At 33.5% G+C, this 13,311-nt stretch overlaps 1 protein-coding gene and 1 pseudogene across 1 annotated transcript in view; one reads left to right on the top strand and one right to left on the bottom strand.

Moving 5' to 3' along the window:
- BRWD3 (bromodomain and WD repeat domain containing 3) overlaps nucleotides 1-13,311 on the top strand; it is a 115,959-nt gene that overhangs the window by 77,215 nt on the left and 25,433 nt on the right. The window contains exons 19-24 of the mRNA XM_063083354.1: nucleotides 1,592-1,772; nucleotides 3,267-3,360; nucleotides 6,088-6,237; nucleotides 7,613-7,689; nucleotides 9,986-10,154; nucleotides 11,179-11,292. Of these exons, the coding sequence (XP_062939424.1) occupies nucleotides 1,592-1,772; nucleotides 3,267-3,360; nucleotides 6,088-6,237; nucleotides 7,613-7,689; nucleotides 9,986-10,154; nucleotides 11,179-11,292 (785 nt within the window). The remainder of the gene's footprint in view (nucleotides 1-1,591; nucleotides 1,773-3,266; nucleotides 3,361-6,087; nucleotides 6,238-7,612; nucleotides 7,690-9,985; nucleotides 10,155-11,178; nucleotides 11,293-13,311) is intronic.
- On the bottom strand, nucleotides 8,995-9,695 carry LOC134367070 (EP300-interacting inhibitor of differentiation 1-like; annotated as a pseudogene).

Here is a 13,311-nt window from a genome sequence, read left to right as displayed (position 1 = left end):
GTGCCATAATCATTATTATTTGAGGCTGAGAAGACTTAGCATCTCCTAAGAAATACAGATGGTATATTTTAATATACTCTTTTCTTCTAACTTAGTAATTTATTTGCAGTCTTTTGTTTTAAGAAGTGAAGTGCTGTAGTAAGTCCAGCCTTTCTGTAGGGGAACCACCCTATAAAGTTTTCAAAATTAAAGCCAACTTAAGTTTAGAAATTACCAAAAAAATTGACCCTCCTTCCTCCCTCCTGCTGGAAAGCAGCGTACCATCCTCCTCTCTTGAATTGACAAAAATACACTGGAAGACAAGAAGCCCTCTTAGGGAATACAGATACAACTTCAGAATTGACTTTCACAGCAGTTTGATCTTAATACAGTAGAAATTATTGTATAATTAAGTATGCTATCTTAAAATGAATAATCCTAATCTATTGTGTATCTCTTCCTTCACTTTACATGAAATGTGCCTGTGCATCTGAGTTTTAAATAAATCTTAGTTTGTATCAGTTTTATTTTTATCAAGACCACTTTAAAATGCAGCCCTTTGGGAATTTTGGCAGATTTGTTTCTTATATTTACATAATTGGGGTTATTTATTTGAATAATGTGACATTTTGGGTTTCATAGAAAATGAATAAGGTGATTTAAATTTCTGGTGATTCATAAGATATTTTACTCATTTTCTGATTTTTTTTAGTATCCTATAAAATTAAAATTAAAATGGTCCTTCATCTAGGTCACTTGGAGCATCTAACTCATATAAGCTTTCTTGAACCTGGAACGAGATGATGAGAAGTGGGCTGATAATCCTGTATATATATATATATATATATCCAGACCCTTTGTTCCTAAGACATGAAACTTTCTTAGAGCCCTGATTTAGATATCCATTAATGAAATCAACTTTCAACTCTACCTTAGATTTGAAATGCCATTAGTCAAAGGGACCCTACTGACTTCTATATGCAGTGGTCATTTGTTTTGATTTTTTTCTGGTGTTCATTTTAATAGTTGAATGTTTCCATTTCCATTTGTGTTTTATTTGCAAATATAAGAAAAATAAATTAACAGGAACCTTTCTGGAGTATTGAAAAGGAAAGGAAAAGTTCTCTTCTTTTTATTGTTCATCAATCTTGAAAATGAAATTTTGATGTTAAAAATGTTTTTGTTTGCATTTTTTATCTTACTGTTTTTCAAAGTTTTACTGGAGCTTTATTCAGAAACATTTTAGTGGAATAAACAAAGATAGACTTTAAATAAGAAATCTGCTTCCTGAATAGTACTAATAAACATTTGTGAATCTTCCAAATCATGTTGAATATAATTTTTGTGTTTGGTGAACATTTAGTATATGTAAGATGTGAAAGTGCTTTGAAAAAAATTAAAAGAACTATAGAAATTGTAAACATTTATTGAGTGCCTGCTTTATTCCTAACACTATAAAAAATATAAAGGGGATACCGAAAATGTAGAACAAAGGGACAGCAATACTTTCAGCAGTACTATGTTTGAATTTCCTATTCTGTTTAGAACTCTGATCTGGAAAACTTTGGTGCCTTTGTTCAGAAAGTAGTACTTTTCTTTGTTTTTGTTTTAGCTCTGAGAAGTCCAAATATGGACGTATCTTCCCCAAATATTGGGCTCCGACGTAGTGGTCAAATTGAAGGTGTCCGGCAAATGCATAACAATGCTCCTAGAAGCCAGATGGCCACTGAACGAGATCTCATGGCATGGAGCAGAAGAGTGGTAGTCAGTGAACTAAATAATGGGGTTATTAGGTGAGTCAATAAGGTAACATTCATAAGAAAATCTAAAGCTTTATTTTTAGTAAGTAAATTAAGCTGTACTATGTTAGCCTAGTAAATGGGGTTGAGTCATGCATAAGTTTTTCCATGTTATTCTAATTAGTTTACTTCATAACAAATGTTTAATGATTATCTTCAATTTGCTCAGTTTTGTGCTTAAATGCTTTGGGGAGTACTGAAAATGGAAAACATGATCTCTGTTCTTTGAGTTTATAGTCTAGTTTAGGAGTTAAGAAGACAAATATTTTTAAGTAAGAACTCATATAAGGTTATATGCGATTATGTGAGTGATATATGGACCCTAAATTCAACATTGGTTCCAAGGAGAAGGCCATCAGCTGAATATGAGAGCAGTTTGGGAGTGTAATGTAGATATGTACTAGACCCTAGTGCTTAGAGTATGTTTAGAAATGTCATTTAAGTAGGTTTCATTAAATGAAAGTATTTCATTAGGATGAATTCAAACTTAGAATCCCAGGCTGACCAGTTTAGTTCACTTGGGAGAGCATGGTGCTGATAACACCAAGGTCAAGAGTTTGGATACCTGTACTGGCCAGCTACCCAAAACAACCTTAGAATCTCTATTCTCATTTGTAAGCCCTGACATTTGCTATATCAACTTCAGATAATCCACAGCAACTGGAAATAAATTTAGAAAAGAGAATGGACATTGACAGAGAACACGTAAAATTAATTTTAATCACATATCTCCCTAATCAAGCTGTTTACCAGGTCAGCCAACAAAATAGCAAAATTAATTTGGTTTCACCTGTTTTTTCTTCTGCTTTCTACTATAAGAAGGCAGCAGTAATAAGAAAAAAAGAGAGACATAGCTAAGTTATGAACTAAATGCTAACCCCTGGCAGTAGAGCAATTTGAAATAATTCTTTACTCAAAACTTTAAAAGTAGAATTGAAAGCAGGACTCAAATAAGATACTTGTACACCAGTGTTCATTGCAGCATTATTCACAGTAACCAAATGGTGGAAACAATTCAAGTGTCCATCAGCAAATGAATGTATGAGCAAAAGTGGTATATCCATTCACAGAATATTAGTCAGTAAAAAAGAATGAAGTTCTGATACCTGCTACAACATGGATAAACATTGAAAACATTGGCTTAAGTGAAAGAAACCAGACATAAAAGTACAAATATAGTATGAATCCACTTATATGAAATATCTAGACTAGGCAAATTCATAGAGACATAAAATAGATTAGAGGTTATCAGGGGATGGGGGAAGGGGAAAATGGGGAGTTATTGCTTAATGTTTACAGTGTCTATCTTTGGAGTGATGAAAAAGTTTGGAAATAGTGGTATTGGTTGTACAACATTGTAAATGTAATTAATGCCACTGAAGTATACACCTAAAAATGGTTAAAATGGCACGTTTTATATTTAAAAGTATTTTTGTTGGTTTCCCTTTTGATGATTTTCTGTTATTTTGACCTTTTATTTGTTATTAGGGTGCAGGAAGAATGTCGAACTGCAAAAGGTGACATAGAAATCAGTCTTTATACAGTTGAAAAGAAGAAAAAGCCATCTTATACTACCCAAAGGGTAAGTTTAGTTTTACAATACTTTGGGATACACTTATTTGCAAATATTTGCAGAGTCATGTGTTGTTTAATGACGAGGATACATTCTGAGAAATGTGTCATTAGGTGATTTCATTGTTACTGTGCAAGCATCATAGAGTGTATTTACACAAACCTAGATGGTATATCCTACTACATACCTAGGCTACATGCTATATAGCCTGTGGCTCCTAGGCTATAAGCCTGTACAGCATGTTATTGTACTGTATACTGTAGGCAATTATAACACAATGGTAAGTGTTTGTGTATCTAAACATATCTAAGCATAAAAAAGGTACAGTAAAAATACAGTATTATAATCTTATGGACCACTGTCATAGATGTGGTCCATTGTTGACTGAAACGTTGTTATGGGGCATGACTGTATGAGGTTTTTGAAAGGCAGCAGTTATGTATTGAGACTATTTTAATAGGTGTCTGCATACAAAGAACCTATTTTTTAAGCCTAAATTGAGATACATGGTTATTATTAATAAGAATAAAGTTACACAAAGTCAAGACCATCCCCCAAAATCTAGAATATGCAGACATTATAGGTATAGGATATTTTTATTGAAATTCTATTCTCCTATGGTTAAAATAGCACCTTAAAAGTATTACCTGATCACTAACCACAATGTAAAACAAATGCTCAGATACACTAGGCCACCATTTGGCAAACTACGGCCCATGGGCCAAATCCAGTCTGCTGCTGATTTTGTTAATTAAGTTTTATTGGAACACAGCCACATATTCATTTATATCTTGTCTGTGGCTGCTTTCATGCTGTAAAGACAGTAGTTGAGTAGTATAATCAGCAGAGAGTATATGAGAGGCAAAGCCAAAACTATTTACAGTCTGGCCTTTTACAGAAGTTTGCTGATGACCCTTCCTGGCCTACCTAATCGTGTTAGGAGCAAAATCTTATCTATACATTGGGAAGTACTGGCTTCATATTTCCAGTAAAAATTGCTAAGCAGGGAGTAGGATTCCTATACTCCATTAGATGCATGGTAAGCTCCCTCCTAGTACTTGCAGGTTCACTACACTAGGGGTATAGGAATGTATAGCTTTGTTCCCAGCTCTAACCATAACTCCTGTAGAGTCTGGTAACTTGGAGAGTCTAGGATGATTTTGATTTTGTTTAAAAAAATCTAGGCAATGGACCCTGAATTTCAAATGTTTTTTCAGTGTTGATAAACACATATTTAGATAATTATCGTATGAATATCTCCAAATATTCTTAGATCATTTTGATGCCTGCTTGTTAAATTTCTGCTGTGGTTTTGTAAGCTTATTTGATATTTTCTGATAAGATTATTTTGTTTAGAGATTTCGAATGACTCAGATTCATGATTTTTAAAATTTTTTTCCTGCTAAGCTGATTTGTCAAATATCAGACTTGTCTGAGACTAATAGACAAGGTACTTAGGTCTGTAGATATTTTTGTTTATATTGAAAATGAGAAACATTTACATACAAGAAACTGGCCCTTGACACTGGTTTATAAGATTTTTAAATTTGTTCACTCGTAATGACCTCTTAGGGTTACAGTTTTGCCATATGGTGTGATTATCCCTTATCCAAAATGCTTGGGAACAGAAGTATTTCAAATATTAGATTTTTTCAGATTTTGGAGTATTTGGAGAATACATACTGGTAGAGCATCCCTAATCTGAAAATCAAAATCAGAAATGCATCGATGAGTATTTCCTTTGAGTGTTCTGTTGGAGCTCAAAAAGTTTCAGTTTTTGGAGCGTTTCAAATTTCAGATTTTTGGATTTGGTATGCTCAATCTGTATCAGTAATAATGTTTCATACTTGTAAAGGTTGAAATAAAATAGTTTTCACTTTAAATTTTAGTTGTTAAAAATTATTTTTACCTGTTTCCTAAATGAATATACTACCAACTCTTGTTATCACCACAAGTGAAATATCCATAGTGACACAATTTTTTTTTCTCCTACATTGTCCACAAATAGTAACACTAAACCTCAATGGGATATAAGGGATTAAGCTTGGTATGAGTTTGTGTGTGTATATCTGTGTACCTTGTTGTGTTCCAAAAATGAAATTTTATAATAATTTTTAAATGAAGATTAATTTGAGTCATTTCCCTTCTATTGGTATAAGTAATTTAAAGTGTATTTATTTTTCATTTTTGAATTTTAACAGCTTTCTCCTGAGCCTGGTTTTGTTTTTCTGTGTGCAGCATTGGACTAAATTAATTCTGAACATCTCTTTCAATTCTTAAGATCTTAAGAATGCTAATCTAGAATGAACAAGAGTGTAGATGATTAAATCTAATTACGTATTTTAATACTTCAACAAATTTTCCTAGATGTTTTTTTACAGAACCAAATAAGTACATATTAAGAATTATGTATACATAAATATAATACAGATGTCTTGCTTATCCTGTAATAATTGTGAATAGTGTGGTATTTGTAAATTCTGAATGGGCACATTCTTACAACCCACACTTTCAGCACTATCTTTAATTTGATCACAAAGTTTTCAAAATAGGAAAGTGATCAAAATTAGAGGAAGGTGGGTTAAATATATATAGTTATATATTGATTTTCTTTTTGGGAATTTATCCTTATCTCTCCTCCTGTCCCCACCTAATTGGTTTGCTTGTTATATTTTTGCTTTTATGTGTTCATTGAGCTTTTCATTTTTAAAAAACTAATTTCCTTTTCTTTTACAGAATGATTATCAGCCTAGCTGTGGGCGGTCTTTACGAAGGACACAACGCAAACGTCAACATACTTATCAAACACGGTCCAACATAGAGCATAATTCACAAGCATCATGTCAAAATTCAGGTGTACAGGAAGACTCAGACAGCTCTTCAGAGGTTAGATTTATTCATTGTAATTTTTTTATTTCCCAGTTTGTATCAACAATTGGGTTTATTTTTAAGGGTCACTTCTTTAATAGAGAATTATTTTAGTGATTTTCTTATAAGAGGTTTATTCATTAATAAGGCATATAATAGGCAAATTTGAGTATCATACAGAATTACGTTAGATATCTTCTCTGATTTGTACCTAAGGTATTATCTTGGTGAGGGTATCCAACATGCTAGCAAAATTTTGGCTTTGGGACAGTGAGAAAAAGTATGAGAAGAAATCTGCCTAGAAATGGAAAGAAGTGGAAAAATAGTGGTTTTGTGTTATACAGTCCCAGAAGTGGTTGGCCATGTAATCAGCATAATATACACATTTTCTGTTATTGTTGACTTCAGCAGTCATGGAGATAATTGAGTGTTAATTTTTCTTAGGCCTACCTTTTTCATGGTAATAAATAAAGAGTATAGCAATTCTTTTCTTCCTGTTCTTCTGTTCTCCTTTTGTTATCTTAACAATTCTAGTTGTTAAATGCATAATGAGAGTTTAATCATGCATTGACAATGTATGGTGTTTCCATTCTTCTTATTCCATTCACAATTTTTAAGCTAACTCTTATCAAAGGTGTTTCTCCTCCACTGTGAAAATCTGATCTTAAAAGAATGATTATGTATTCAGGAACTGATGCCACCCTTTAAATGCAAATTAAATTAAATATGTGTAATGTATAACCTAAATAGGTTAAGTAAGAATTCTTAAATAGTAATTAATGCTGCCTTTTAAATCTAATATAATATAATAATGGTATTGTGGTTGTGCTTTTAAAAAGAATCGTTATCTTGATAAATATTTATGGTTAAAGTGATTTTTTTTTGTCAGGATTTGCTTCAAAATAATCCCTGGGTTATAAGGCAGTGGATAAGAGTATAACATAGTCAGTAAGTTATTGTTTGTACTGGAAATTGTGTACACAATGGTCATCTATTCTGTCTACTTTAGTATGTTGAGATTTTTTATAATAAAATGGTTGTTGAATTTTTTAATGGAGAGTAATTATATTAACTTTGTGGAGACAAATAGGTATTTTTTAAACAATATTTTAAGCATTTAAGAGAGTTATATTTGGGCTTAGAGTCTATTCAGTCTTTGAAATATTAAAAAGATGTTTTATATCAATAAGAAAATATATGCCAGAAAATTTTAAATACCTGGTAGGCTTAGTTATGAGTTATAGTATGTAGAAAAATAATTCTGTACATTTTGCCTAGAAGTTTTTTTTGGGGGGGGGAATAAAAAGTGCTATAAAATAAGTAATAGTTTGCTAATTAATAATATGCTAGCTAGTGATAACCATGTATCTCAATTGCTGGCTTTTTGTTGCAGGAAGATGAAACTGTTGGCACAAGTGATGCTTCTATAGAGGATCCTGTTGTTGAATGGCAAAGTGAAAGTTCTTCCAGGTAATTTTAGTGATTTGGTCAAAATTATTTAACAGTTTTAATGCGAAATTATGTCCTTGTTGGAATTTGGTCAAACCAGAGTTAAAACAGCATTTTACAATACAAAGCAGTGGGCTGGGAGCCTAGTAACCTGTTGTTTTATCCTGGCTCTTTCAATATTTTGATGTCAGTATGGACTTTTAGTTCCTTCATCTGTAAAATAAGGTCTTTTAAATCCAAGATTCTGTATCTTGTCAACTATATATATATACTGTATTTTTTTTTTTTTACATAGTACAAGAAATTTTATTATTTCCAATGCTGGTGCATAACCAATAACAAGCTTAATTAGAGGAGGAGACAGAGGGAAACTTCAGATATTGAGGTGGATTTCTGGGTAGGTTTAAAATCTTTAAATGGTGATGGCGTAATTGTTCACAAAATCTTTTTAGATATAGGGCTCTCCTTTTACTTGACAATTTTCACTAACTGTTCTTAAATTATGAAGTTCAACTAAATTCTTTCACCCATAAAGTTAAATGAAAAGAGAGCAAGCAAAACAAAATTTCTCTAGTATATAAGGGTGTTAGAAATCGTTTTTCTTTGAATTTTCACATACATTTTAATAAAGTTTCAAATTTAGATATTAAGAATGTCTTAATTTTTGACTTCTAAAAATAGTCATTGTAATGGATTTTGTTGAATTATAGATCACAGTAGCTTTATAAATTATCAAGATACATGTACAAACAAAATTTCAGATGCTCTCGGAAACACATTTTAAGATATAGCACATGTGATACATATTGCTTTTTCAGTTCGCTCATCCTTTGGGATAATGAAAAATACTCAATTTATATTACACTGAAAATTTAACCTTTCATAACTATAGCTTGAATAGATCACAAACTGGAATTTTCTAAGTTTTCTCAACAGGCTTTTCAGTCCAAATAACTCAAAGATGTCTTGTGTTCTAGTTAAATATATTTTTTTCTCACTATATAATTATTATCAGTGGGCTCCTGTATTGGCAGTTTGTCTTGGCCATGACTTATTCTTGCAAAACCATCTTTACAGAGAAACAAATATAAATGACATTTTTCCCAATGCAAGGAAAATGATCTGGATCAAGAACAAAGTCAAAGCCATAGGTGTTTCAGGACATTCTTGAAAACAGATTTCAGCAGTCCTCAGATCCTTGTTCTTTTTCCTTAATGATTTTCTTCCTTTCTCACAACTGTGCAGTCATTTTCCTATTGTCTTCCAATCTGAAAAACAAAACCAGACTTCTTTCTTTTCGAAGATTAAGGTTTTCTTTGGCATAGAACTATTTGGAACGAACCCCCAAAAGACAGTGGAATGTTGGGTCTCTCCTCCAGTAGTTTCCTCCTCTTTTAACAGCATTTAACTACTCTCTATCAATAATCTCATCACAGCCGAGTTCTTTGGTCAGACGATTGACGACCATAAGTGAAAAGAGCTCTTCGGTCTTCTCATAATGCATCTGAAACCCGCCATCCAGGGCTGCTTCTCTTGCTCTGGATGTTCTCAGAAACATCTTGTTGGCTTCTTAAAGGGCCGCTGATACTCTGTAGCCCGCACCACTCAGCTGCTCCTCTTCTGGACAGTCGTAGTCATCCTCCCAGTCGTCAAACTCCTCGCTCTCGAAGTCTGGGCCCGTGACCTGGCCTGGCTGCTCCCCAGGGTTGGGCCCGTTAGCAAGGCCCCGTTTCCCCTCTGGCGCCGCCACTGGCTGGGCCTCCTCCTCCTCCATTGGGCCTTCCTCCTTGAGCTGTGGCGGGGCCCCGTTGCGGGAGGGGCTCAGGGAAGGCTCCGGGTTCCCGCTGCCTACCTCCATCCGCGGAAGGTCACCCTCACCAGGCATCACATCCATCCTCTTCATAGAGCTCGGACTGCTCTGCCATTTCCGACGTTGTGAAACGGCTCAACCTCTCGCGAGACGCTCTCGGCGGCACCGGAGCTAGGCGGTTTTCTGTTTTGGTTTTAAAACAGCACTGTTTCTCCATTTTTAGGAATAAGGTGCATCTTTATTTTAAAGAAGCTTTTGTGATTTTGACAGGGATTTTAAGTTCTGTTTTAGGAAATTAAGCATTATATTTTATCCAGAAAGCATTTTATTAAAATCATTTAGATAACGATCAAAATTCTATATTGATATATTTTTCTCTTAGGTTAGAACATAATCAAGCCATATCATTTATTAATACTGTTTGATTACAAATGATCATCTTTTAATTACAAAGTAAAACTATTTCTTTTCTATACTTAGATATTCATAATTTTGATTTATTTACAGTGATTCATCAAGTGAATATTCTGATTGGACAGCAGATGCTGGAATAAATTTGCAACCGCCAAAAAGACAAACCAGACAGGCAACACAGAAAATAAGCAGCAGCTCTGAGGAGGAGAATTTGAAGTCACTAGAAGAACGGCAAAAGAAACCTAAACAGACTAGAAAGAAGGTTTGTAACTTACAGGTTGTTTTGTTTCTGTTTTTGTTATTTTTTAATTTTGGTTTTTGCCTTTAATAGAATATTTAACAGTAATGCTGTTCCCTAAAAATAACATTCCATCTGAGAAACTAAGTAAATAAAAGTAGTGTAAGTTGATTTCAAAATGTAAAGAATTTTTTTTTTTTTTTGTCGTTTTTTCATGACCGGCACTCAGCCAGTGAGTGCACCAGCAGTCAGTCCTATATAGGATCCGAACTCGTGGCGGGAGCGTTGCCGCGCTCCCAGCGCAGCACTCTACCAAGTGCGCCACGGGCTCGGCCCAGAATGTAAAGAATTTTTGAAATTTTCTCTTATTAAAGGTAGAAGCTAGAGCGTCTTCATTATAATTTGTTATTAAAATAAAACACATTGACAATTGTTTTTTAAAAATGTATTAAAGTTCTGAAATAGTAAGCTGTATTATTCTTGTCATGATACCAGTCATAAACATTTTTGACTTGTAAAATGGAAGACTTTGATAAATTGTGTAGGGCTATTCTTCCATTCTTTTATGTTATTTCATCCCATTGACTGTTTCTTTTCCCCTCTATAATTCCATTTAGGTGATGTGAAGACTTAATCCATATAGTTCTTTGAATTTTAATTTAAAAGTTTATTATCTCCACATTCTGTGGCCTGTAGCTTAGTAGACATAATTATCTTCTTGATTATCACTATTTTATTGGCAAAAGGTTATTGCATTACTTGTATTTGAGTTCATGTGGTATTCTAGGGACATGAAAAGTAAAAGTTGTGGTTTTTATATAACACGTAGTGTCAAATTATTATGTATCAGCCGAAATTGAGCAACTTGATTTTTTTATTGGTACAAAAGTTGTGTATAATTAATTATTAGAGGAAAATGTTTAAAATTTGTATATTTTAGGTTTTATCATAACCTAATATTTTTAGTGTTCTCTACCTTCTATTTTTCATATTACTGTTCATATATTTATGTATTTGTACATACACTGTTCATGTATTTATATTTCAGAAAGGAGGACTGGTTTCTATGGCAGGTGAGCCTAATGAAGAATGGTTTGCCCCTCAGTGGATCTTGGATACCATACCACGACGTTCCCCATTTGTCCCACAGATGGGAGATGAGGTAATTGTTACCTGTTATATCCTTTTTTTCTTAGATCCTCAAAAGCTGTAACCTTAATCAGTCTTAGGACATTTATATTCTTAATTCTGTTATAATAATATATGCAGCGTCTTAGCTGCTATGCTCAATTGGATATTTTTTGTGGACAGTGACTGAATCTTATTAATCTTTGTATCCTTTGTAGGATCTGACACAGTGTCTTCAATATAGTAGATATTCAGTGAACATTGACATAAATTGATTGGCTTGTGAAGTTATGAAAATAATTGTCTTTATTTTTATCTTAATTGCCACTTACTAGAACTGAGTGGTATTTTGAGCCCTCAGGTCCTAATATTGTTTTTAAAAAAGTTCAACCTGTTAGAAAATATACTAGCAAATAATTACACCTTCAATGAGTCGGGGAATTTCATTTTGCAAACAGGACCTTCCTACTGAGCCAGTGATTAAATAGAGTAGCCATATTTATGATTGGTTCATCAAAAATTAATTGAAATTCTATCTGGTGGAAAAATTTTTATTTTCTTATGAAAATTATAGTAACATTGGAATATTAGAGCTCTAGTTGTCTATAGTCTCTGATATATTGACTTATTAATTGTTGATTGATTAAATGTTGCATACTGTTTTTAATTTAAGAGTAATAGTAGGAATGTAATATTGTCACCACAATAAAAGAAGGAGCAAAACCTTGCAAATACATTCTAAAAATCTTGAGATGAATAGAAATTTCACCAAGCTTTTCTGTAATTGCCTATTATAAAGATAGCCTTATGAATAAACTATAGTGGAATCACTTTCCCTCTATTTTGTTAAGCTTAGTACATCCTTATATGCTTCAAGACTAATATATATTAGGAATTCACAGTTTTATAGGTAATGAGGAAGGAGTGTAAGTGAACCAGCAGTGAAATATGTCAAAAGAGAATGTTTTTAAAAGAACTCATGAAGGTAGAAATGCCCTTTTTATATAATTGATTTCTTTTTTAAAAAAGTTTTTTTTTTTATTTTTGGCTATAAAACAAGTCTTAATACATGTAAGAAGACTAAGGTCATAGAAAATATGTTATCTGACCACAATAATAGAAGGAAATTTAGAAAATTCACAAATGTGTGGAAATTAAACAACACGCTCCTAAATAAACAATTGGTAAAAAGAAATATCACAGGGAAGTTAGAGAGTACTTTGAGATAAAAATCAAAGCGCAACATATCAAAATTTATAGGATGCAGGGCTCATGCAGTGCTGAGAGGAAAATTTATACTTGTAAACATCTACGTTAAAATGCTACATTCTTTTTTAAGGTATTAATCTCTTTGTAAATTTCCTCCTTTGTATCCTGGATTTTTTTCTTGTTTCATTGTGTTGTCTAACTGAGTCTTCTCCTATCTCAGTGAGTTTCCTTAACACTGTTGCTCAGAATTCTTTTTCAGTCATTTCAAGGGTTTCCTGCTCTATAGGCTCTGGTATTTGAGAATTACTGTATTCTTTTGGTGGTGTCATATTTTCTTGGGTTTTTGCATTTCTAGTATCTCTTTGTTGATGTGTGATCATCTGGTAGAGCATTTGCTTCTTCTGTTACTCTGGAGTGAGCTTTGAGGAGAGAGACATCCTCTCCTCTCCTCTAGTCTCCTCTACTAGTGACTCTCCTTGTGTCAGTGTGGTTGACTTTCTGGTGGGCCACCTGCATGGTAGCTGTGGCTACTGCTGTGGTGCCTGCCGCTTTTGTGGCAGCCATGGCTGTAGTAGGCCACCCGATGCAGAAGTGGTGGTTTCAGTATATGCTTGGGGATGCTACCCTCAGCTCTGTCCTTAGGACCCCGGGTGTGCTCTGTCTTGCCTGCATCTGGGCAGAGGGGGCTGCCTATAATTGATTTCTTAGTAACAGCATTACTTTTTACTTTAAGTATTAAGCCCTCCTTTGTCTACAATACCCCTACCCACAGATCATTGCCTCTCAAAATATTCGTTCTTCAAGGTATGACTCAAGTGCCAACTTCTCCTGGATGTTATCCCTG

This window comes from Cynocephalus volans, chromosome X (assembly GCF_027409185.1).
Source record: "Cynocephalus volans isolate mCynVol1 chromosome X, mCynVol1.pri, whole genome shotgun sequence".
Lineage (NCBI taxonomy): Eukaryota > Metazoa > Chordata > Mammalia > Dermoptera > Cynocephalidae > Cynocephalus > Cynocephalus volans.
The sequence above is the reverse complement of the archived record's forward strand: the minus strand, read 5'-3'. Positions and strand labels throughout refer to the sequence as shown.